Below are 27663 nucleotides of genomic sequence, written 5' to 3'. Positions count from 1 at the left end.
GTAATAGTTTGATTATAACTTCTTCATTCATCACAGTTAGTTATTATTTAAAGATACTATATTTCTTCAATATTCAAGGGTTGATAAAATTATTTAGTTTATTTTAATTTATGTTTAAAAAATAACTTATATTTTATAACATAAAAAGCGTATAAAATGTAGTAAAAAAAAAGAATCCCATTAATGTAGAACATGAAAATACTTTGATGCTCTCAATGTAGCAGATCACCCTCTAAATTGAGCTTAAAAATAGAATACAGAGCTTTCAAATGTATCTCCTTAACTTAAAGCTGCTGTTGGTAGGAATGGTGTAAAAAACATTACTTTTTTTCTGCTGGGTTTGGAGAAAAGGTCATAATACCCAGCAGTACTCATCGGTAAGTGGAGTACTTTGAGACTATTGCAAAATCTCTGCGTTTTCCAATGCCTTTGTATCAAGCAATGTTAATATTACCCTCGTTCCCGTTATGACGGACCAATCAGAGCTAATCTCCAATCCTCTGTCCTGATTGGTTAAGGGGTGGCCCCCATTACATCCTCTGATTGGTTATTAGTCCGGCACTATCATGACTGCACACGCAGATCTGTGTTGGGGGGGTAAGAGGAAATCTGGTTGGGAGGGATAGTGTTGACATTCTAAGTCCCTCTCTCTGAACAGATGTTTACTCTGTGACTACCAACAGCAGCTTTAAGGTCTAGTTAGCAAAAACTGCAGCAGTTTTATCTGCAACAGCTGCTGTTGGCAAAAAGTTGGTTTTCCAAAGAGGTGAAACAATATCAAATGTTGACTCAAGGAATAAACTGCATGAAAAACTTTTTATTACAAGAGAAATAGAAAAGATAAAAGCATTGTTGGCATCATATAGGCTTGTCACAGCACAAAAGCACCACAGACACATACAACCCAATTTGAAAAGTAGAGAGAGAAAGAATGAGATATAATATAATCAGTCTCTTACGATCTGAAAGAAAACACCAGCAGCACTGAGAACAGAGTCAGCAGCTCCACAATCACAGAGTGTCTAGAAACAATGTACAGAGGGTCCATGAAGACATCATGGAGAGTTTATAAATCTCTATACAAAGTCAGGTGGGCACTGTATGAGACAGATATAATAATCAAGACAAGACAGACACACATCAAATAATCAAATACTTCATCTCACCTCCGTGTGTGGAGAGTGAAAAAATACTGGCAATGATAGGCTATTATCCCTCCGAGTAAACACTCCAGAATTTTGTTTCTCAGAGGCTCAAGTAAACCGAGTACAAATATTAAAAAGTACTCTTAGATTTGAGAATAAATATGAAGAGTTTGATTTGAAATGGACATATCTACAGTGATAAATGCCATCTCCAGGCAGCTTTAACATTTTTTTTCACATTAAATTACTCTTTGATGACTGAAAGAACTGAAGATCATAAGATAAAATAACACAATATTGTTTTAAGTAAAATAATATATATCAATAGTTCTAATATTCCCCGGTTCTTTTTGATTCTAATGTTTGCTGACTGAATGTCACAAAAGGAATGAAGAATAAATTGGTTCATTTTTTATGTCAGTGTTATTTTCTACTTGGTCCCTACATAGTGAGGATGGTGCATTCATAAGCTGGTTGATAAACTGTTACTGCAAAATTGTTCATTAGTTTATTAATTAGGTTTAAAATCAAAGACCTTTTCAGGGGCAGTCAGGCAACAAACGAGACAGTTCCTACAAATCTGCTCCTTTCTTTAAAACTGTAGACTTGTTCCATAATACTTTATTTTATACCTCATATCAGTGTTATACCTCTGACAAAAAGGGTAGTGTTGTATTTCCCATCTCTCTGCTCACTTGTGTTTTTCTGCTATATATTATGAAATACTGGACAATTTGGCTATAGTTTGGATGCAAATTTAAATGTTTTATTTTCATTTTAGAGCAAATTTAGTTCAATAGTTCATAATAATAATCCACGGAGACGTCGTGTGCTGTCATATCTCTAATTGTTTGTGTAAATCCCATATTAAATTGAATATTAAACTGACTTAAAGCTTCTCTTTATTTTGTAAATATCACCCATAAGTAAAGCTCAAAGACATTTATGTCTGCTGCTCTAATTGAAAATGAGAGTAAGCAAATAAAGCTGTAAGGAGTGGTGTCAGCATTAAAGAAAGAAGCTATTTGATCATTTTAGTTGCTGCAGACAGCACTAAAACATCGGTTCAGCTTTAGTGGTCCTTGAATGTGGCTTCACAGGCATTTAAGCCCAAATGATCCAAATCCTGAGAGACAGCCAGCAGAGAGATGTCCAAAAGGAAGAGAGGTTTTTCACACTTTTTTTAACACCTGTAATTAAACTGAGAAGGTACAACCTTTTGGTCCTTTAGCCTTATTAATCACTCTATAAAAGCTTGTCCAGTATATCGTGTGCTATCGCATACAGCTTAACACTTAAGAGTACATATATATTTCAAATATACTTTGTATGTGTTCAAGGTACATGCGTAATGTGTAAACATAGACTCAGCCGATTACAGGCTTTGGATTCATGGGAGTCAGATAGTAGAGCACACTCACACTCACACACACACTCACTCACACACACATACACCTGAGATGCCTTAATATTGGGCCAGATTGTTCAACAATACTATAGCTTCAGTTTCCTTTCAAGTGTGAGATGCCTATGGTAGTAGTGTGCTATCAGTAATGACGGTAGGTCTGGCAGTGCTGAATCAGACAGTGGTTCTCCCCTCTGTAGCTTTAATAAAACTAGCAAATGGGTCCCATTCACCAAATTCAAATGGCCGCATTTTCCCTTTGAGGTCAAGCTCAAGGTGGGGAGCTTAAATACTGTTTTAATCGGGTGACCATATGTCCCGGTGTGACCAGGACCGTCTTGTTTTCAAGCTCTGTTTCCAGAGTCCCAACAAATACCTACATAACACTTATATGTCCTGGTTTTGAACAATCCCTGTACTGGTTTCAACCAAATGAAATACCAAAAAAAGCACCAAGCTTGCAACACTGATTTGACTGTATGCCAATCAATGTCATCGCCAAGGCTGTTGATGTTAAAACCAATAGAAAAACATCCCTAATACACTCCGAGTCAAAGTTCAATACTGACTTGTTTGTACTTGTGTTAATCAATTACAGCATGCAGCTGTTGCTTAGCCAGTCCAGCTTATCATACTGACCATGGGAACCCGCTGCAAGCAGCCTGGACCAGGACCTGCTGCGTAACATCAGGGAGGCGAGCTGTCATGCTGAAAATGGGGTGAGCGTTTTGCTAAGAGCTTCAGGATGCAACTCTCTTAAAGCTCTTTTGAAAACGTTTGCGTCAGTGGCACTTTGAATGGTGTTGAAAGGTGAACTGATAAAATGTCAAATTCTACTATGAGCTCATTCCTGTGGGTTTGCAACAAAATGAAAGCATCCCTATTTAGAGGTTTGAAAACATGGTCACCCTGTTGTATGAGGTTGTGCTGCTGTGTTCGAAGCTCCAAATCACCACAAGTCTCTTCTCAATTGATCAACAACGCACACAACTTATAGTTAAAATGATGAGGGCCATCTGACCATATTTCAAGAAGAAAAAGTCTTGATGACCTATAAGTTACTGTCAGTAGACAGTTAACATTAGCATTAACCTACTTTCAACTTATATTACAAGAAGCTATAAGTAGTTCATTGTCATTTATGCTAGCGTCATGTTTGCTAGCAGTTGGTTAATGCCTGTTAGTTGTAATGGCCTGGTTGTACTCACCTAATGAGTCAATAATGGAGCAATACTTAAGTATCTGACATAAAACAAGTCAAGGAGAAATCTATGTTGTTTCAGAGACTCAGGGACATTGAGATAGAGACCCCTTTCCTGTTTTGTGACTTGCAGGGACAAGTTTTTGCGACCCTTAAGTCAGCAGAGCTGAAGGACAGTACAATAAAAGACCAGATGTTAAGATAAGTTTGTGCTCTGTAGTTGGCTATGCCACTGGCTCTCAGACCTATAAAGGGTATTGGTCAACAGCCTTCTGGGAGTCAGCTGATTTGCAGAGCCGTTCTCCCAAGCATTCTGCGATGCTTGTTCGATACTGGTTTTGATTCTTGTAATAAACGTATTACTATGCAAGCAAGCCAGTGTCACGAAGATTCCTTCTGCATCTACACATCACGGGCGGTCAAGATACGACAACACCCAGCCAGATTCCCATTGTAATTTCTCTTTTCAGTTGCAAATTAATAAAGAAGTGGTGAAATGTTAATAACCTGACAGATTTGTTTATATTTTGTATCATTTGAAGCCTTGACCTCAACAGACGAACTTTAAAACTGTATTTGAGCTTCCCACCCTACGAGGGAAAGACTGCCATGTGAACATTGTGAATTCATTTTATGAATAAGTTGAAGATAGCTGACACATTCAGCTCATTAGAAGAAAATATGGATGAATCAACATATACTCCAAATCACTGATAAATATATACTGTATAAATTGTTCTGATGACATCTTCACTCACTAAAACTATAATCACCTACAGTAAACTATTCAAATTCAGCGTGATAAACTACACTGCAGAGCCTGCTAAATGTGGAAGCACACAGGTAAATTCTCCATGTCTAAAACCATGAATATCTGTATGTTCAACATAAAAAGATCTTTCTACAGTCATGCTTGTTTGAAAATCACAGTAAATTACCGACTGAAGCAACTGCTGTTTAACCAGTGTCCTACAGTGAATAAAGCACAACTAATAACAATAATAGTAATTAAACTATCTAGCGCTCTGAGTTAGTTACTGCTGCTGCAACTTCTGATATATAGTCAAACTAAAACAAAACACTCTATTTATTATGATAATTCTATTTAAAATAATGTCCTTAAAGAAATAATGATAGTAAAGTCTGCTGATTCAAACATTGGCCTTTTCTCAACAATGAGACAATGCCTTCAATTCAGCTTCTTGACATTGAATCTGGATGTGCAACACAGACATAGAAACCTCCAAGAATACATGTCTAACCCCTGATCATTTAAATCAAACCAAAGTTACCTGCAAAAATCACTTAAAACTGAACTGAACTGGACCAATAAACAAACTGTTCCAATTCACAGGCTGTCTCCTTTGAAGAGTTCATGCAGGGTTCTTATCTTCGTGTAAAGCTTCCTTCAAATACAGACATAGCTTTTGACACATTTTGCCAAAACAACTTGTGTAATTATCCCCAGTATTTTACAAGTCATGCTAGGAAACTGCTTAATGGTGCCTTCAAATATGTTCATCAGCTCATAAAGTCAGAAATCATCTTCAAACACATCCTATTCACCAGGTAAGTGAGGTTACGTCACCAACAGTCACACATTTCCACTTCATTTATACAGCCTGTGCTGTTGTTACATCTTTGTGGACTAATTCAGTGCAACTTCTGGTGATGAGACTGGCTTTATGAGCTGAGAATGATTACCTGAATGCACCTTTGCGTTTTATTACTGAGGCTTTACTGTGAGTATATTTTGAGTAGGAGGGTTGAGCTATTTACTTTCCAAAGAAGACAGCCCCCGTACCAGGACACAGCTCACATCATCCCCTTAGAGTTGCTCCAATACAAGAGTTACTTCCTGTGAGGTCAGCTGTGATGTCATCTGGAGGTCTGGACCTCATTGGGTGGCAGGGCATAGAGGTATTTCCAGATGGCGTAGTAGTGTATGGAAGCTCCCATCGCAACAAACAGGTGCCAGATAGCATGAGCAAAGGGGACGATACCATCACTTTTGAAAAAGATCATCCCCATACAGTAACAGGCTCCGCCCAACAGCAGCTCACACAACCCCGCCTGCTCCGGCTGAGAAGAGACAGAAATGTAATTATGTTAAAGAGACATTACAATCAGGAAATGGTGAAACTAAGGCAGAGACTGCTAGTGAGACTACATGAGCAGCTCACCATGGAGAGGATGACCATGGCAGGAAAAACTCCCATCACCGTGTAGCAGATCAACTCCATGATCTTATACCTGTTACAAAGAAAGGTTTCTTCGTGAAGGATCATTTTTAGGTTTGTGACACTCTTATCACATACAAGCCTTTTCTGAGCTTTCTACCAGGGACGGCTTTCACTGAGTTCTCACATGCTCTCACTGGTGTGATGCTGCATACCTCTCTCTCTCTATCTCTGTCCTCCTCTTCATTGATTCTATGTTAGACTCTGCGTAGGAGGATTCTCACCTATGACGCTTTATGTTTTAAACAGTGAGACATTCTGCTTTAGTGGACATACTTTTTACACTTGTCCCTACACTGATGCTGACCTTGGTATCAGCTAAACACTCCTAATCCGTATTGGATGCTGAGTTATTTTTTAGGACGATGGCGTTGGCACCCCAGGTTCCTCCCTCTTCATGATTACCTTTTCTTTCAAACTTTTTGTCTTTCTTTTTGTCTTTCTTGCTCCCCTTTGTATGTGTATGTAGCTTGACAAAATCTGTTTAAAATTTTCCTCATGTGCTTTGCCAAATTAATGTGCAGTGCTAACAATACTCTGCTACTTCCATTGTGATGTGAAGGCAATCAGGTTTTAACAGGAAACTGGAGGATAAGGCCAACGAGTGCTACCAAAACTTCTTTATCAGTGAATCAAGCTTTTTTTCTGCTCTCCAAGTCAAGAGGGAGCTTTGTTATTTCACATGAATATCATCTTTTGTATTACATATTTAAAAAAGCTTCTAAAGGAAGAGTAACTTAGTAAACAGGGAAACATGTTCTATCTTGTTAAGAAATTAAAATAGATTTTGAACTGGTGCTTGAATCTTGAAGGATTAAGGTGAGGAACATGCACTCTTCTTAAAAATGCACACACAGACAGGTTTGAGTATTTCAAAAACAAGGAAAAGGGGAAGCAAGTTTTCCACAGTAAGCTACAAAAAAATCCTTGTGTGTAAGTCGCATGATGTCACCTGAGTATTATAGTTATGCTGTGATAAGCTCAAAAAAACTTTTAAGAGGACTTTTGAGCAAAAAGAAATGGTCTTTGAATTAGAATAACAATTAGAGGATCAGAACAACACTATTAGAAGTAATCCATGAACTGACCTCTCATGGAAGAAGAAGACATATGTGGTTCCAAACGAGGCCATGACCCAAACCAACCACCGCATGTGACACGCCCAAGGACCCAGCTCCCGCAGGTTCAGCCTGGTGAGGCACGTTCAGGAAAAATTATTACATAAACAGTTTACAGACACTTCCCTCACAAATGTGTACACACAGATTACACAGGTTAGTAGGCTAACCATGGAGCATAAGAGGCAGCGATGAAGAAGTAGATCACCATCCTGTCACACATGTGGAAACAGTGCTCCACAGACCTGGAGAGAGACAGAAACAGCTTCATGACAATGCTGATGAAACATTTGAATCAGCTTCATTTGCAAAGTATCCCTGCAGTTTTACTCTGGGCTAAACTTAAGCGTAGAGCATTAAACATGCTATATATGTATCTGCAGATACAAATGCATATTAAGAATAGTAATAATAAAACACAAAGCTTGAAGACAGAGAAACATCAGTGCATGGGTCAGGAGTGCAGAGAATGTTGATCCTACATAACAGGTAGCTTTATATACATGAGGTAGATGACAGTATTTACAACACTGTGTATAACTTCACAGCTGTGAGGATTTTTAACATGATCAGAACCTGGTTTGTCCAAATAATGAGGACAAGTAACATGATGTACAGGTACAGAGAATGCGTCTGTTCTTGGGTTATTGTACATGGATTTTCATACAGTTTATAAATGCAGTTTAAGTGTGTTTAAAATCAGTAAAAGAAAAATGGAATGTAGTGATTCTTGTTTGTTCCACTGTGAATCTGTGAGACGAAGAAAACATGCAAAAGAGTGTTCCAGTGCTCCTTTTTTTTCACACTGAAAAAAGAAGCCATGCAGTCCTCTTTTACACTCGAACCATATCCATCATCTGCAAATCATTAAAGAGACGTCACTGTTTACCGTAGGTGGCTCTTCTTCCAGGCCACAGTGTGGAACAGGGTGGAGATGATGAAGAGCGAGCTGAGCCCCGCCCCGTACACCCAGGCCGACAGCCGCTCCCATTGGTCCTCCGACTGGAAGTGCAACACTGAGCTGCCCAGCAGACTAGGGATTATCCATAACTAAAAGAATCCATGACATTAATGAAACATGAGACGCAGATAAGAGGAGGAAAAAAAAACAGAGAGAAGCTTGGGGATAAATTGAGATCTAGTGCAGGATGTAGGTGTAGATTAAAACACACTGATGTGGAGGTGTAGCTTTTTTTTTATCTGTTATGTAATACTGCTGGTTTTATTTTCAGTGTCATTTAGCCTGTGTGAGTACTGATCACCCTCTGTGGTCTGTGCTTCTGAATGTGTGTGTGTGTGTGTGTGTGTGTGTGTGTGTGTGTGTGTGTGTGTGTGTGTGTGTGTGTGTGTTTGCATTTACCGCATGCGTGGCACAATTGGCAGCATGCTCATAATCTGTGGGCTGGTATCTCTTGTTAGGAGGAACACGGTTGTTCATAAACCTGCAAAGACAAACAGTAAAAGAGCATGTTTGAGTTGAAACACCTTGATGCATGTTAAAGATCAGCGCTATGAGACGCTACAAAGCAACATCTGGCAACATGCAGAGAGAGCTTTTATTGATAACAGCTCCAAAAAATCACCTCAAACATCTTTAGCATTTGTATCCATTTGTATCTCAGCGCTGCTCAAAAAATTCCACCCCATCCCTTCCTCTCGCTTAGCAACGCTAGATCATGCTTCAACTTGTTGCCATGACTGCTGTTGCCTGGTAACAGAGGGGTAACCACGGACCGACTGAAGCGGGAGGTTTCTCCTGATGATCTTTTTAATAAACAATTCACATGTGCGGATATTCCTGCAACCACACACACACACACACACACACACACACACACACAAAAGCGCACACATATAGAAAGTCAAATCTCTTCCTTTGAACACGAAACAAACACGGCGCCGCTCAGGAGGTCGCACTCCATCAGTGATGTCACTGTTGTTATGGAAACCTCCGAGCAGGGGGATTGTCTTTTTTTTTTTTTTTCCTTCTCCACACCAGAAAACTCCTCTTTTCTTTCATCTCTCTCTCCTCGTCTCTTCCATCTCCCTCGGCTGCTCCCCGGCCATGTCTCCTTCCTTTCTGCTGCCCGATGATTAAATTAACATGCAGGAACGCAAATGGACAAAGACGTCTATGCAGACACACACACACACAAGCACACACACATACATCCACCAAGGAACCACAACCCCTCCCTGTTCTTATGCTTCATCTTCAGGAGGCAGATTTCATAAGAGACCTAGATTTAAAGATGTCTCTGTGTCTTCCTCCAACACACACACATACACATACACACACACACACAAACGTTCTGAGAATGGTGGATGCCATCAAAGGGAACACCCCCCATTAAAACATTTCAGGACGATCAAGCCTGAAGATGTTTTACCCAACGTTAGAAACAGCAAAGATCCTCAGTTACGCCATCGTTCATGTTTCTGTGTACACTAAACTGAGCATTTACGAGCCATCTCCCGAGGGAAAAAGAGACTGCCTACAGGAAACATTTCACTTGTAGTGTTGTGATGTTAGTCTTGAATTTGTCTTATTTCTATCTCTGTGTCGTTGTGCAACAGAGTGAAACAGAAGAACACGATGTTTCCCTCCTACACATCAGCTGATTCCAACCTGTTTAATCATTTAAATCCCACTGCTGATCCACGAGGTGAAGCTACACTCTGGGCAAAAGAAAGCTGAAGAATCATGTAAATATCTCTCTACAAATTATTCAATGAATTGTGCTTGTGCTGTTTTTAGAGTGACACTCATTCAGAGTTAATAATACTAACTGACCCAGCTCAGAAACACTTCGTCCTGTCCCAAATAAAGAGACTTGCTTGCCTTCTATCCAACTCTGTCCTCACACTGTCTGTCTGCCTGACTCCCCCTTTGATGTGTGTGTGTGCATGTGTGTGTGTATCAGTGCCAGGCCCAGCAGGCTTGGCCGGGTCATTAATGACTTTATCAAGCTGGCTGATAATTAGCAGGCCAGAGGCCAGGCAGGCAGAGACACACTAAGTGGACAGAGAGGAGCAGAGCTGCGGAAACATCATGAGAACTCGTCTCATATGACGGCAGATCGGACAGAAGGAACCTCCCTCCTTCACTCGTCTTATTGAACCATGAAGACCACAACCCAGAGCACTTAATGCTGAACATTCAATTAATATCACAGCACTTTTTTTATGGACAAGCAAGCCCTGATCTCTGTGTAAGTGTTTCAAATGAATACGGGTAGGAGCAATTAGTAAGACAGGTAACAGAAAAGGAATCTGTAACAGTTTCAACCATCAAGTAATCATGTGTGAAGCAAAGATGCAAAATGTTCTCTGATTCCAGCCACTAAGATGTAAGCTTTGCTGGTTTTCTCTTTATTATGTTACTTTAGGTCAAATATGTTTGGGTTAAAGACAAAACCAGCAACATGTTGATGTCCTGCTGTGTTCTAAGATATATTTACACGTAATTTGTATCATCTACTATTTTAAAAGACTGCACAATTCATTGATTCAAGGAGGTGTAATGTGAAAGGGAAATAAAATTAAATAACTAAGCCTCTGTAAAAAAAAGAAAGCAATGATCTCAAAATACAACGTTATTACAAAACTACAGCCTTCAAGTAACCAATAAGCAAATAATATAAAAAGATACTTTGGAGTACAAGTGAGGATATGAATGAGATTAATTAAATCCTAGCTCTCTGTAGCAGGAGACTGTATTGCATGTTTGATCGTGCAGTCAAGAGGTGTAATGTAAAAACAATCATGTAATATCTTAGGAAAGGTTTAATCGTTGTTTGACAACATGTATGAAAAAAATATGTTAAACAGATCTCTTTTAGGGACAGGAGATGTCAATCTTTTGATTTAGAAAATGGCAGAATTTGAGGAATACTAAATTAGACTATGAGGGAAAAAAAAGTCTACATGAGCTTACCTATGAAGAGCTTTGATCAAAGAGTTTTTGACATATCATAATGGAATTACTCTAACAATAATTAAATCCAGATGTATTTCCTTTAAACAACTTTTGATCATTTAATCAATGAATTGTTGTAAATCTAACTATCAGTATGAATAAAACAGATGCCCACACAAAACGAGAATTTTCATATTTTAGGAAAAGCAAAGAAAGCTACCACCCTCCTTTTTTCTGGGATGATCTTGTAAACAAGTTAAAATATGAAAGAAGTGTACTCATGCACAAAACCCCTCACATTTTATAATATTAAACTTCAATGGGGACATTTGCCTGCAGTGTTAGTTTGCAGAAAAACAGCTTTATACACCTAATTGTTTACATATGTGATTTTATGAATTAACTTAAGGGACTATTTTTGATGTGTACACAACACTTTAAAACCATCAGCATAATTCTCTGCATACAGTTGAACATGTTTCAATTATTCATAGAATGTTTTCTGTCATTTTTCATGCATAACTATTTGCCTTTGGTACCATTGAAGGAGCGTTTTTCTGCTCTTTTTGGTTCTCATGTATTAACCCTCCTGTTATTTTTGTTTCTCTGGAACAGCAATAATGTTCCTGGGTCAATTTGACCCGGGGCATATTCAATTATCCAAAAGTGTCATAACTCCAAAAAATCCCAATAAACATTTGTTTTAATCTAATTTTCAACTCCATTACTAACCATTTAAATCAAGATTTGGTCCATTGGTGTTCTTAAATTCTCACAGATCATGGTTTAATGAGGATAACTCGCTCGTTTTTCAGGAAAGTTCATGTTAAAACTTATTTTAATGTACATTGAAAAGCCCTAAATATAAATACAATAGTTTTAAATGACATAGATTGTTGTTTATTTTAATTTAATTTTTGATTTTATTTTGTATGAAGTGATGATGATAAATTAACATGACTCCTGTTCTGTCACATGCTGCCCAGATTTTTATGCTGCATTTACCTGATTTGGAACACATATATTGCCTAAAGTAGACTTTTAAAAGGGTCAGTTTGACCCGCAACACAACAGGAGGGTTAATGGAAAGTGTGTCTGTTTGGGCTTTGCTGGTTGGAAAAACAAAAGCATCTAAATGTGTCAGTCTGAGTTCAGGGGGAAGTTGTGTGGAACACTGTGTACTGTTTCCTTACACCTTAAAGAGGAAACAATTAAAGTTTAAGCTTGCAAATTGATTGTTTCACCTTTAAGATCGAATGCAAAAAGCAATCAGCAAAAACACAAAAACAACTAATAATCAATTTCAATCATATAGCTTGCTGAGGTCGACTCTTTTAACACATACATAAAAACTCAATAACAGCCTGGACCCTAAAAACCCTGAGGGCTTTCATTCATACAACTTAAACACTCAGAGAGAGGATTAGTGTTTAAATGTGGCCTGACAGAGAGGACAGCAATGATGATGATGGTGGTGATGATGGTGATGATGATGGTGGTGAGGAGGAGGAGGATGGAAGTGGCAGGTGTGTGTGTTATTAATAAGGCTTGTCAGGCAAATGAACCCTGAGCTACACGAGTATTACATCATCAGACAGGGGGAAAATGAAAGTGGAGCTGAGTTACTCCTCGAATCATCATTAAAAACCACTACCATCCATGCATTTATTTAATCTCTGCTTCTGAGTCATGAATCATCATCAGTATTAGACTGGCATAAAATGGTGTCACCTACCTTACAAGATTCATTTACAGTGGGAATCAGCAACAGTTGACAGCAGACAGACAGTGTATGGCCAAAGCCTGAATCCCCCCCTTGACTGCTGAGCGATTAACCGATAATTATTCGATCAGGTCGTCTCTAATGGAACGCTACGAACATCGTCGTCGTCTTATCCTCATCTCAAGCAGCATTGGGAGACGGATTCATCCCGACCCAGCTGCCTCCAGAGGCTCCAGTCCGGAAGTGTGGGCGTCGGGGACGGTCTCTCTGAGGGGGGACAGCCGGTTTATCCTGCACGGTGGTGGTCTCTCTCTCTCTCTCTCTCTCTCTCTCTCTCTCTCTCTCTCTCTCTCTCTCTCTCTCTCACCTCATCACGACTCGGTGAGGAAGGTTGTTTTTCTTCACTGAAAGCTGCCACAGCGTTTTTTCCTGAGCACAGATCCGCTTCTGAGGGGGGATCTCTTTCAGTGTGTGTCTCTGGTGGTGGTGCAGTTTTTGGGGTCTGCCTCTAGGTGGAGGTGGAGATGCAGGCGTGGAGTTTGAGGTTGTTAGATGGTTTTAATGTGGTGTAGGGGGTTTTATGTTTTATTGAGAGACTCAGCTGGAAAATTAACAATACATGAAGGAGCAGCAGCTGTGTGCATGAAGAACAAGGCTCTGCAGTATCCTCTGCTCTGGAGAATCTTTGTCAAGTTTATAAATAACCCCGGATGATATCATAGTGATGTCATCAGAGGTGGTCTTATTTGTACCAAGAAAATAAATTTGCCTGGGTTGGGAGTGGAGCTTTATAGCAGGGGTGTGTCTTAAGGGGCAAGGGGTGGCATAAGTCCCCCTTTAAACTCTGATTAGCCACCCCAGGTGCCACTCCAAAATCCTCAACTGTGATTGGCTCTTCGCCTTGACAGAGGCGGGGCTTCTGTTTAATTCACCTATTTGGGCTATGTTGCATAAAGTAGCTATAATTGAATTTACATTTCCATTATGCCAATTGTCTGCGGTGTTTTTTGTACTTAAACATGTAGTCTAGTACAGCAAACAACTTATTTTAAAATCATGTAAGAACCAAGCCAAGAGAAATGTGGATGTGTGTTGTATGTGTATATATGTATGTCTATATATATTTCTGCATATATGTATAGACTTTTTTATTATCATTATTATTAGTTGTAACACTTTCACTTGAATCATTATTTTAAAATGTATTATTATTATTATTATTATTATTATTTTTATTTTTTTTCTATTGATTTATTATTGTTATTATTTGTTTTTATGTTAAAGCTGGAGTCACAAGTGTGGTCATTGTTATTTGTAATGTTGTCTGTTTGACATCAGAAAGTATGTTGTCTGTCACACTCCATCATCTCTTCTCGTACTGACTCTCTGACTGCTGATGACACTATAATGCATATTAAATTATATTATTCAATTATCTTTGTTATATTATATTAAGTTGTACTACATTATCATTGTTTACTGCAACGTACGTTCATATTGTACACCCATATTTATTATATTGCTTAATCTGTCATTACCGAACCACTATCACACCATGTCAACCTGTCACTACTGAATCATTTTTAATACTGCCTGTAATTACTTATATTTAATCCATTGTTACATTTGTATTTATCAAAATTCCATTTGTAACATTTGTATATATCTAAATTGTATTCTATCTTTATTTATATATTTCAATTTTACTTATTTTATTTTACTAATTGAAACTTTTTCTTGATTGCACTTATGTCTGGGTTAATGCAACAACTTAATTTCCCACCCGGGGATCAATAATAAGTAATATCTTATCTCTTATCTTAATGCAGCTATTATTTTTTCTAATATCTCTAATTGTATTTTTTTTAACATTGTCTTAGGTCAACAGGATTTGTGTATATATTTTTTATCTAATCATATACGTACGTATACGTATCTTATACCATTATTGTATAATCCTGTGAATGCCAATAAAAAATGAAATTAAAAATTTTAAATTAAAAAAAAGAACCAAGCCAAGAAGAGTTAAATGTTGCCTCTATGTTGAGTTACTTTTGCAGGAATATAACATATGCATGATACATAAATGTTGGTCATCAAAGTAGATTTGATCAGGGAAGATAGAAGGGTTAGAGGGACAGTTGGACTAGCAGTCTAAGGGTGCGCCCCATATACTGAGGCTATAGCCCTCGTCACAGAGTTCACAGGTTCAATCCCAGCCTCGACCATTTACTGCATGTCCTCCCCCTCTCACTACTCCCCACATTTCCTGTCTCTCTACAGCTGTCCTATCCATTAAAAGGTGAAAAAGCCCCAAAAAATATAATGAAAGAAAAAGATAGAAGGGGTAATAGATGCTATTCCTCACTCAGTGCCCCAGTTTCACCACTACAGTCAGAAGAGTCTGGATCTGTCCCTGGTCAAGAGATGCAGGTGCATGCACATACGCATTAGTTTTTACAATTTAGTGAGTTTGGAAATTGTTCTCTCAGCTCTCTCTCTTGTATGTATGTAAGCTTTAAATTATAATGTTACAACATGGAGGCTATCAAGATGGTGATCAATTGCTTTGCTCAGGGTAGACAACACTTCTCTAGCATTCTCCAGTTTTTGTTTTTGTTTGGCTATGTGGTTATATCTGAGACTTGCTGCTACACCAGTTGCATACTTAACCACAACAAACCCATATACAGTATTGCTTAATCTCGCTTGTCATTAGGGTAAATGCAGAAGGCTTTTCCAACCAATCTAGGTCAATCTATGTGGACAGCAAACCAAGGATTAAAACCATATCACAGTGTTGATGTGATAAGTCTATGTACAAAAGTCAATGTTACTTTCATCTGCCATGGTTGTGCATTTCATGACTTCACAGTGTCAGTGCTGAAGAGGGCGATCAGAGTATTTCTGTTGGTGAGAGACAAATTTTGTTGAGCGTTCTGACAATACACTACAGCAAGATCAGCCGTGGATTGTTTCAGAGGTTTGTATTTGTCGATATAATCTCAGAGGGCCAAATATGCTCCTTTTTGTTCTGCTTATTTTGGAATGCCTACCATGTAGAGTGGGCTGTATCTTTCAGGTCCAACAGCAGCAAATATTGATTTCTGAGCTGTGTGTTCAGTGTGTATATTTGTTGAAAAATGTGTTATTTAAAGAGAAAAAATGTTTAAAGCTGATGACAGGAGTTCAGATTACACCACGAGAATCTAACCCATCTGATTAATTTGATAAGCCAATATGGGGCGCAGCTTGTAAAGTTGTGCACACTGGAAATAACAGCAACAATTCTCCACATTTAGCTCAGAAAAAGGCATAACAATGTAGAGTGAATTTTTAAAAGTCACTTTTTTTTTTATCACATTTAGAGAAATATTTGTGATCTTCTTCACAAATTTAATTTTGTTGTGAGAAATATATTAAGTTAAAATTTTGTTAAAATCCAAATGCTAAATATAAATCTAAATGTTAAATATAAATCTAAATGTTCAACAATAAATCTCAATGTTAAATGCTAAATATAAATGTTAAATGTTGCTCTGCAATCCTAATATTTAGCTGATATGCAAATTCACACTGGCGCTTATCAGCTAAATATTTAGGATTGTGGAGCAACATTTAACATTTATATTTAACATTTAACATTTAACATTTAACATTTAATATTTATATTTATATTTAACATTTAGATTTATATTCAGCATTTGGATTTAACTATGATTTTAACATAATATATTTTTCACTAGAAAATTAAATGTGAAGAAGATCACAAATATTCCTCTAAATGTGATTTTTTTTAAAAAGTGACTTCGAAAAATTCACTCTACTTTTTTATGACGTTTTGCAGCTAAATGTGGAGAAATGTTGCTGTTATTTTCGGTGTGCACAACTTTACAAACAGCGCCCCATAAGCCAATAAAATGATATGAAATTTGCTTTCTCTTGAATCTTTTCTTATTTAACTAATTTATTTAACTTCTCTATTCTCTTCCCACCGGACAGTCTCATTCCTATTTAAAAGAAAGTTCAAACGTCAGGCTCATTTCACTCCTGTATTCAAAACTTCTTAAAACCATTAACTTTGGCCTCGAGTTAATCTGACATCACATGAACATTCACAATGTTAATGAATTAGGCATTATTAATCTCTGCAACAGCAATTGTTTATTAAATGCATATTATGACCAGCATAAGCTTTAAAAAAAAATAAAAAATACTGTAGCTTTTCATCATGAATGATATAAAATTCCAGCTTTAAGCATTCAGCTCAGACTGAGCTCTTTGTGATTAAACTAATCTAACTCATTAAGTACCGTTTGAAGACTGTGGTCACTCACTCTGTTTACAGTGCTGGCTTTAAGCAGCTCAACAAAGAGCTTCAGAGGGATTACAAACATCCACTGACCTGAGTCTGATTATTTAACTTGAATATAAAAAATAGAGCCAAGAAGCTTTTTGTAATAAGGCAGCAGTTTCCTTCATATCTCCAGAAGCGCGTATACTTTGGGCGGAGTGATGTCGACTTCATTTTACACATCAGACTATCTTCAAGTTCTTCATTGAAGACTCCAGACTCTGGAATAAGAAAGTGAAATAATCAAAAGCAATGTTTGTATTGTGTTTGGGAACATTTCACAACATTACATAACTAATATCCACCCACATCAGTGTGGCTCGTATCAAGTGTTTACTTTAGTGGGTTTGTCTGTGTGTTACCTTGACATCCCAGAGACCCATTCCTCCATCCATGCCGGTGGTGCAGAACTTGGTGCACTGGTTTCTTCCTCCTTCCAGCACTGAGATTTGGCTGAAATGTATTGTTTTAAACAAATTATCATTCTGTGCACAATCAAATGTGTTTTAATTCCATGTTTAATAGAGATGCAACCAATTCCTAAGTCAAATACGAATGGTTAAGTTAACTATTAACTATGTTAATTGTGTTTCTGCGTTATTGAGGGGATAATTCCAGGTTCTCTGACCAGTAGGTGTCATGAAATTAAATGCTGTTTGACTGAGATGACCTCCAAACTCCAGATTGTACAAGATTTTCAGATTGAAGCTTCTCTACCTTGTTCCCATCTTCTGGTACTGTCTATTACTTACTGTTGTCTTAGTATGATTCCTCAGAAGAAGATGTGGATTCCCCGAGTTTTGGCTCCTTATTTAGTCTTTTACATGCTTTTTTATGACCCGATTAGTTAATTAATCTCTATCTCTGCCTTTAATACCTCTATTTAAACAAATGGTTCTGAAAGATAGTAGTAGTAGTTGTTTTCTTCTCTAACCAAATAAATAGACAGAAGTCCAATGAATAGTTACATGCTAACTAGACTCCAACATGCATCTCTTCCCTCCTACCTGATGCTGTTCTTGTGCAGGCTATTCAGGTCCTTCTCGGTACCCTGGGTCTCTGAGGCCCGACGGTCCAGGTTCTGGAATCGTTCCCTGGCACTGATTCCTTTCTGAGCCGCCTGCTTAGGAACATCCAGTTTGCCACCAAATGTCAGGCTGCCTTTAGCACTATCATACACGAACAGCACCGGGTAACAGTCATGGCCCTGGAGGAACAGAAACACATGAAGATGCAGTCAAAAAAACCTTCCTTATTAGAGCTACAGTGATGACCTGTGGTTTATTTCTTTATAATATTAAGATATGGATAGAAAGCTCAAAGACAACACAAATTAAAAAGGAGGATATTATTTTGATGACAAGTATTTCTTACAAGTGTCCCTGAGAGTTGCAATGACTTTTATTTGCTGCCACTAGCAGGTGCAGAGTTGAACTGCAAAATACCACACAAAGTGGCCTCAAAGCCCAGACTGTATAAAACATTATTAATAGCCAGTCAATGCTTTAAAACAAGACCACATTAGGTTTTAAAGGAGAAATAAATTATTCTATAAATAAAAAAGTTTAAGCTACTGTGGGGAACTTTCACTTCGTGTTGATTTTGGTCACTCTGTTGACAAAGCGGTACGCCATACCTCTTTAATTTCATTCTGTACATGTATAAGTCAAGTGTCTTCACCTAAAACTAATTATTTTTCTGTTTAACAGTCAAATGCTGCATCCTTGAAAAATCTTTGCTGTGAAAAAATGTAAAAATGATTTTCTGCAGCTTTAATCTGCCTCATCTGACACCTACCCCGTGGCAGCAGTTACAGGCACTAGATAGAAACCATAAATCTTGTCGCTGAGGTTCTCATTTGTTTTTGTAGCTCATAAAGTGGCATCAGTTTTAATTTTAGTCTGAATCATAACTACTTAAAAACTCCTCACTGGAGCTTTAAACTAATAAGAAATACCATACTTGGTGTGGAAATACAACTTGCTAATGTTAGGATATGTTAGCTATCCTTAGTTGACACACTTTTCATTTATATTTCATTTTTTAGTTATATATTGTTTTGGCCATTTTTGCCTTTAATTGACAGGACAGTTGAAGCAAGACAGGCCAACAGCATCCCTATTTTTATTTTTAAACATCATTACATTTACCCTCCTGTTATGTTTGTTTCTTAGGGACAGCAATAATGTTCCTGGGTCAACTGGACCCGGGGCATATTTAATGATCCAAAAGTGTCCGAACTCAAAAAATCCCAATAAACATTTTTTAAATCTCCTTATTAACTCCATTACTAACCATTTAATCAATATTTAGTGCAATATGTTTTTTATTTCTCACAGATAATAGTTCAATGAGGATAACTCACTCATTTATTTAAGGAAAATTCACTTTAAAACTTTTTTTTAATGTACATTGAAAAGCCGTAAATATAATAAGATAGTTTTACATGACATAGATTTTTGTGATAGTGATTTTGTGATTTGACATTTTGAAATTGTTTTAATGCAGTGCAAATGAACATATTTCAAATGTGTGAAAGGAGCCATTTTCACTGTATATGTTGTTTCATAGCGAAATAATACTTCTAACAATTTCTTTTAGATTTTGAACTTGAAATGGGTCAATTCGACCCGCAACATAGCAGGAGGGTGAGTAGGTTGCTCATTTTTTTTCTTTTTGTTTTACTTTTCCTTAAAATTTTAGCAAGAAAAGTAACAAATACACTTTTTTTTTCAAAGAGCAATAAGTAAACATTTTGTGTAAAAAAGTTTGTTATCAAGGTTCTGCATTGTTATTAACATTAAGTCGATATCTGACACAACATGTGGCAGAAAGAAATAAAGGGGGAGATGCCACAGATACACATATACCTACTGAATGAGTCAGAGTTTACATGGTGTCTCAGAGCAGCAGCGCTTTGGTTGTATACATTGAAGGCTCTTGAATAAATATTATTACATTCTTAGATTTGGTTCTCTTGTAAAAGGGATTTAAGTCCATCAGACACACACAAAACAAATCAGAGTAAAAGTAAATATATTAATTAAACATGTAACCTTGTTCAGAATAAACACTTTATATGTCTTGAGTACTTACAGCTGCAACTATGCTGTTCTCAGTGATGAAGGTGACACACAGCAAAGGAAGCGTCTCAGAGCTCAGACTGTTCACCCTGTGGAGTCATCAAAAGGTCAGACTGCACATCCACAACACACACACTTACACATGTACATAGCCCCACTCCTCTCTTACGTGCTGGTCTTGCCTCCCTCTGCGACCGACACTGTGGAGTCATGGGAGGTCCAGGCCAGGCGATTCCCAGAGTGAGAGAAACACACGCTGTGCACCCAACCACCCGCCTCCGCCTGATGTCTGATCAGTAGCCGCAGAACCGCCAGACTCAAACAACATCTCACCAAACGGCATCTTGCTGCCCCATGGAGTGGGTCCAGGTTTCTCCTCCACCTCTTTGATGTAAGCAGAGAACACCCTGTGAAGAATGTAAAGAAGACATAAGGAGGGGAGAGTAGGAAAGAGAGGGATGGTGTTTGATCTGTACTTAGATTGCAGTTTATGTTCATCCATTTGTTCATTTCCACACATGTGCCCCCACAGTATTATATTCTGTATCTATACTTTCACATCTGTTCTCCTTATTGTCTTTTTTAACTTGTGTTTTTACTGTATACTATTTTTACAATGTTTTGAACCTTTGCACTTGTTATCTAGACTATATCTTGTCCTGTTAGGTATATATTCTTACAGACGTGTATTAAAGCAGCTTTAGATATAAGTTATGAAAACCAGCACCTACTTTGATATAATTCATGTGTATGTGACAAAAAAAGACCATGATTCTGTGATATTTTGATTCTCTAATACCTGCATTTGAAGTCACATGACCCAGCAGCCAGGAGGACATTGTTGGGATGCCAGTCCAGACTCAGGATGGTGGAGCGGATCGGCTTCTTGATGTGCTTACACACCCACCTTAAGGCAAAAACACAGCACAATGAAATTACCAAGTGTGTTGTTTATGATAATCATATGCAGCCTGTCTTTTGTGCTAATTAGTGGCAGGAAGTCGTCCTCTAAAGACTCACCAGTCGTTCTCTTGCTCAAAGTAGCAGATGGAGATGAGGCGAGAGCCGCTGCCTACGGCAAACTTGTTCTCTCGTGGCGACCACTTCACACAGCGAGCAGCTCGGTTGATCCTGAGGATGACCAGGGTGGGCTTCCATGCACCTTCTTTCAGGGTCCACACGTAGGCATTTCGGTCTGCTCCACAAGTCACTATACGGTTACTGTCTGTGGCCCAGTCAATACCTGCAGGTTAAAGAAACTTGTTTAAATATTCATCTCTGTGCAGCATCTTGCTGTACAGTTCAGATTATTTATAGTCATGCCACAAGTTTCTGATAATATCTATTAATCAATCAATCAATCAATCAATCAATCAATCAATCAATCAATCAATCAATCAATCAATCAATCAATCAATCAATCAATCAAGCTTTATTTATATAGCACCTTTCATACAAATCAAATGAAACCCAAAGTGCTTTACAGGGATTGAAAAACAAGAAAGGAGCTGAAATAAAACAATGGCAAGACATATTAGGGGAAAATAATAATAATAATGATAATAATAATAATAATAATAATAATAATAATAATGATAATAATAATAATAATAATAATAATAATAATAATAATAATAATAATAATAATTATTATTATTATTATTATATATAATAAATATATATAATAATTATATATAATAATAATAATAATAATAATAATAATAATTATTATTATTATTATATATAATAATTATATATAATAATTATATATAATAATAATAATAATAATAATAATAATAATAATAATAATAATAATTAATAATAATAATATAAAATGTATTGTCACTTACCTCCTCTGAAACATTCCATTGACTGTGTTTGTGTATTAGTTTATATTTTTATTGTTATGCTGCTGAACTGAATTGCCCTTCTGAGATAACATTCTTTGACTCTTTAATTTATCAATGAAGACGGATGTAAAAGCCTATTGTTGAGTTGCACTTTGATGCCTCAGAGTTGTTGTTTGCAGAACTTCAAATAAGCTGGTTGGTAGTTTTGTAACCTTGAGACACAGCTAGACGAACTGTATCCCTCTTCTTTTAGTCTTTGTGCTAACCAGCTACTGGCCCCAGCTGCATACTTACCATACAGAGAGACAGAACTATGATATTTCTCATCTAACTTCTTTTTTGTCACTGTGTCTGTGAATGTGTGGTTGTGTCTCACCTGTCACCTGTCCATTGTGCTCCTTCAACTCATGGATCTTGTTCCACTTGGTGCCATCCTTCTTGTAGATGTGGACCTCATGGTTGTTGGGGCACATGGCGATTTCTGGAGCACAGAACCCAATTTAAATCCAACAGGCATCAAGAGAAAACACAAAAAAATCATTTAAACTCATGATCAGGAAATAGATCGGTGTGAGGACGGAGTGACTGAAGTGAATGTAAGTTTATGTCAGGTCAGAACACAGAGCAGCTGACAGAGTGAGTGAGAACAGGGAAAACTAGAGAAATACAGTATGTATCAGCCCGAAGGCAACACACACGCACACACAAACACATGGTATCTTTAAATAGACAATGTGCGACCTTCCTTCCCATGGTGTTGTAGCGAACCCTGCACATGTTTTAGTCAGCAGATGAGTCAGAATCAGTGTGTGTGTTAGTGTGTGTAAGTGTGTGTGTGTGTGTGTCTGTGTGTGTGTGTGTGTGTGTGTGTGTGTGTGTGTGTGTGTGTGTGTGTGTGTGTGTGTGTGTGTGTGTGTGTGTGTGTGTGTGTGTGCAACAGTGGGGCTGCTTCACTGTGCATTTTTGTTCAGCCTGCAAGCGGAGCAAACTTAAGTGTACAGCTTGCAACTTCAGTGAAACTACAACTGTGTGACTCAATGACTCGGCCACAGCCGCCTGTTACATCCGCTCTGCCCAGAAACTGAAGCTCTGATCAACACAGCCAAATAAGGCCTCAGTTTCCTGCATCTAACAGAGCACAAGAGCTTCTCTGAAAGGCCCCCAGACATCGCCTGCACTGTTACAGGAAACAGGAAATACCTTCAACCACCTGGGAGCCAATCACAAACCTCCAGCTATTATGGCACTTGTACTTTGGCGCTGATGCTCAGTGTAGCAAGATGTTCCATGATGTGTGTGATCTAAACAGTTAATAGAAGAAGTGACTGAAAGCAACTAAAACAGAAGTCCTGAGCAGCCAATCAGAAGGTGGCGGAGCAGACTCACGGGTCCGATCTTTGTTCCAGGCATGGCAGCTAATTGGTTCCAGCAGGAAGCTATGGTACGCCATGACCAATCAGAAGTTAGTACAAGGACCAGGAAGTGGTGTGAGGAACCAGTGGCTGGTGGGCTGAGAAATAACAGTCAGCTCTGAAAAAGAGAAGTAGCAAAAGTGATGAGGAAGAAGCAGAAAAGCAAAGATAATACGCAACAAAGATACAAACTATGATTACATTTAAAGATTACAGTTTTTAAGATTCAGTCACGGGTGGGCCCGTTATTTTAAGCCGTTCAAGAAGTTGATGAGGAAGAAGCAGAAAAGCAAAGATAATACGCAACAAAGATACAAACTATGATTACATTTAAAGATTACAGTTTTTAAGATTCAGTCACGGGTGGGCCCGTTATTTTAAGCCGTTCAAGAAGTTACTAATTAAGTTTGACTTTATATGCACAGACAAACACAGAACTTTTCTCTCTAAAGTTGTGTTAATAAAATCCAGACTTTCAGAGGAATGAGAGGAATGATGCAGTTCAAGGGTAACACACATGCCTCCCCCCAAACAAACTTTACAGCGAGAGCACACACCCAGGGAGAGAAGAAAAACATCTCCATCACAGTCACAAATAACCTCACATAGCATCCTCTCTCTCCTCTCTGAGTAAGTTTGTTTGGGGTTGAAAGTGCCTGTTGCACACTTTCAGCTTCTCCCTGGAACTCACAAAGTGTGTGTGAGTGTGTGCGTCATGTCTGAGCAAACTCAGTCAACTGTTAAATATTTTCTGGGCTACTTACCCTGAGGGCTGGACAGAGATGAATGTGAGAGTAGCTGCTTTGACAGAAAGATAGAGAGAATGAGAGAGAGAGAGAGAGAGAGACAAAGGGAGAGGCAGAGGAAGGTGGCAGATCAGACAAAGATGATGGTGGTGGTGTTCAGCTCGCGGACTCTGGCCAGTCAACGCGAACGCCAACGACAGAGTGAGCTCAGGAAGACAGAGGCTGAGCTGAAGAGAGGGAGGAGAGGTCAGAGGGGGAGGAGGAGGAGGAGGGTACAGTGAGGAGTATGAACGGAGAAACACAGGAAGTCTGTGCCGCTTTAGTCTGAAGGCAGAAAAAAAATCCAGGGTGTAATGTTTCAAAATGTGAAAGAACCGGGGGAAACTTTTCACTTTTTACAGAAACAAAGGGGAAAAGAGGTGAAGGTTTTTCTCTTTGCACAAGCTAAAGGAGAGAGAGGGAGGAGCATGGACACAATACAATGATCTGAAAAAAGGCGGAGGTAGAAGCTCAGGGGGAGAAAAAAAAACTGTGAAGCATGAAAGACAGGAAAAAGGGGAGGGACTTCAGGCCACTTCTGCATAAAGAAAGAGGAACAAGGACAAGAGAGGGGGGAAGAAAAGTGAGCAGTAGAGGAGAGGAAGGGAGTTGGAAAAAGAGTATTCATTATTTATCTTCCAGTCTTTTATTTACTCAGCTCTCAGCATTTCAGATATCCAAACTCCAAACTCCCCACGAAGTTTCCCTCACACGTTTTCTTGAACTGTAAAATGAGAACTGCCTGTTGTTTGAAGTTGGACTCTTTTCTTACTTTTTCAATTCTTATTTGGTGAGAAAGATTACAGGAGTGACATAATGAAAACCTAAAACTACTGCTTCAAATGAAACTCCATGTTTGTGTCATGTGAATAGGAAGGTTCTGAAGTCATCACAGTATTTTCAATGAGGAAGTAAAGGAACTTGGACGACTCAGCGTGGCCTTAATTCAAAGGACCATAAAAAGGCCTCAAATCTCTTTTTAAAAAAAGTTTAATTTGGGGTTTTGATGCCTTTACTTAGAGATAGGACTTATATGGAGAACAGAAGACAACTGAGAGGAGAGAGTGAGAAATAATGTACAGCAGAGGGCCACCTGCCTCGAGAAACGCTTCCTCTTTACATGGGGTGCAGGATTTCACCTAAAAAAAAGCACTGGTGCCCCAAATGTTTCATTTTGTTGAAGTATTAAAAAAAAAAAATCTTTAACATCCAGAGAGAGCATCCCAGTAATTTCTATAAATAATTGTATCTGTTTATGGAATAATAATAATAATAATGATGATGATAAGAAGAAGAAGAAGAAGAAGAAGAAGAAGAAGAAGAAGAAGAAGAAGAAGAATAAGAAGAAGAAGAAGAAGAAGAAGAAGAAGAAGAAGAAGAAGAAGAAGAAGAAGAAGAAGAAGAAGAAGAAGAAGAAGAATTGATAGGACTTAAATAATTCTTTACATGAAGGGCAAAAAATATAAAGAAAATAAAAAACTGAGATGGGGAGGGAGTAGACACAAAATGAATTTTAAGTCAATGAAAAAACATATGTCTGAAACTTGTTGCAAAGGAGTAGGTGTCAGACGAGGTGATTTACTGCATGCTGCAAAGACTATAAAAACCTTTCTGGACCAAAGTCTTCAGTGAGTGACACCTCTGTCTGAGTCAGTGAAGCACATGTGCAGGTAGAAATATCAGCAAAAAGATAAAAGAGACCACTTTGTCCACAGGGAGCACCAACATTTACAAAAACTGAAAGTTCCTCACAGGAGCTTTAATCAAACAGAGTTGCTTTATGTATGAGCTTATGTTTTAGTAACTTATAGACACTAATTTTGTTTTTGAGAACCACTCTGGTCCAAATTGAATTATCTTACAAACTATGAAACAGACTGAAACTGGCACTTTGTGCACATAAATGGTCCTGAAGGAACAGATTCATCCAGACTTTTCTTGTATCCTGATCTGGTCTGTAATAGTTTGGTTTTGAATTACTGCTGAAGTAATGCCTTTCACATTATATTTTTTACTGAAAGGTGGTGGTACTCATTGAACCTGTTAAACATCACCATGCTACCACTGTCACTGTGAGCATGTTAGCATGCTGACATTAGTAACTGAGTTTCATTCATTCTTATAACAGTTTTATTTATTCATTTATTTAGTTTATTATCTGGCCCAAATTTTAGTCACTTTTATTTTATTTATTTTTTCAAGTATAGCATGTTATTTTCTTTTAGTGGTTTAATATTATTTTGTTTTATTGTCTTAGAAATGTATTTTATTTTGGTGAGTTTAATTTCCTGTGTTGAGTTTTAACATCTTATTTTACCTCCAGTGATTCCTCATCAAGACATCATGAGAGCGTTTCCTCAGTTAGTTCAGCAACTTCTTTTTATTTTTCATTTATTTTATTTTTATTGTTTTTTTTTGTGATCAGTTTTTTATTATAATTTTTTATATATATTACAAAAGAGAAATCCAAAAACAAAGTTTACACAGACAACAAAAAGAAAAGTACAGGAGAGAGGGATCATGTCCATTGCCGATTTCAGATGAAGGATAAGGGATTGTTTTTATTATTATTATTGTTGCATATATTGTGTTCTTGACCTTAGGATTGTGGGGTGGGTTTGGGGTTGGGGCTGGGGTTGGAATTAGGATGGGGGGGGGGGGGGGGGGGGGGGGGGGTCTTTTTTTATATATATTTTTCTTAATTTATTTTACTTTAAGCTGTTTTTATGTACAGCACTTTGTGTTACAATGTAATTGTATGAAAGGCGCTTTAAAAATAAAGTCTGATTGATGATTGATATTATTTCCTTCAAAGCATGTACATATCCAGCTACAGCCTCAGAGCTCTGTGTGTGGTTGAAAACACTGTGCTGTTTAAAAGGCAACAGAAAACAATGAAAGAAAATTCAGCTGCAGCACAGAGGAGTGAAAATATGAGTCTGGAGCAGCACTGACATTTTAAGGGTCTCTTCTTCAGCTACTTCCTTGTGTACTTAAGCTAGAGTGTACTTAGCCCAGTCAGTAACAGATGCAGTTAGGTCTTTGAAGAATCACAGGGTTGTTATCTCTAGAGCCCTTGACCACTGGCACAAGTGGTCGTTTTCCTCCAGTGTTAGAGAAACTGAACCATTCCAGGAGACACTCTGAATTTAAGAGCAATCAAATCTGCAGCTGATGTAAACTACTTCCTGCCCAAGAAGTAGATTTAAGCACTCAAACAAACAAAAAAAAACCACTAAAAAAAAATAAAAAAAAACTTACTTCACATACACTCGAGGTCCGGAGTTAAGCTTTTTGTGAGTCAAAGGCAAAGGAAGAGAGCAGACGGGGAGCTTGAGTACTGTAAATGTATTTATCTTTATTTCATGTCTACCTCATGATCAGTTACATAGAAATCCTCCATCTTGTGTGGTTTTAGTGAAGTAGCT

At 37.9% G+C, this 27663-nt stretch overlaps 2 protein-coding genes across 2 annotated transcripts; both read right to left on the bottom strand.

The window, feature by feature from the left end:
* Positions 1-797: 797 nt before the first annotated feature.
* On the bottom strand, positions 798-13200 carry LOC117815338 (monocyte to macrophage differentiation factor 2-like). Its single transcript, XM_034686991.1, has 7 exons — positions 12764-13200; positions 8470-8551; positions 7999-8159; positions 7280-7354; positions 7080-7181; positions 5935-6004; positions 798-5833 (listed from the first exon to the last, which is right to left on the bottom strand). The coding sequence occupies exons 1-7, from the start codon at positions 12775-12777 to the stop codon at positions 5630-5632; spliced, it is 708 nt and encodes a 235-aa protein (XP_034542882.1). The 5' UTR covers positions 12778-13200; the 3' UTR covers positions 798-5629.
* A 3589-nt stretch (positions 13201-16789) lies between these two features.
* Positions 16790-24413, bottom strand: LOC117816320 (actin-related protein 2/3 complex subunit 1B-A-like). The gene is given in 11 exon segments (XM_034688527.1): positions 16790-17326; positions 17468-17558; positions 18113-18312; positions 20202-20277; positions 20358-20494; positions 20496-20595; positions 20988-21095; positions 21209-21431; positions 22415-22519; positions 23425-23568; positions 24215-24413. Coding segments are annotated over 10 exon segments (1143 nt in total). The 5' UTR covers positions 23489-23568; positions 24215-24413; the 3' UTR covers positions 16790-17287.
* Between the last annotated feature and the right edge of the window lie 3250 nt (positions 24414-27663).

Source organism: Notolabrus celidotus, chromosome 7 (genome assembly GCF_009762535.1).
Source record: "Notolabrus celidotus isolate fNotCel1 chromosome 7, fNotCel1.pri, whole genome shotgun sequence".
NCBI lineage: Eukaryota > Metazoa > Chordata > Actinopteri > Labriformes > Labridae > Notolabrus > Notolabrus celidotus.
This window is presented reverse-complemented; position numbering and strand designations above follow the sequence as displayed.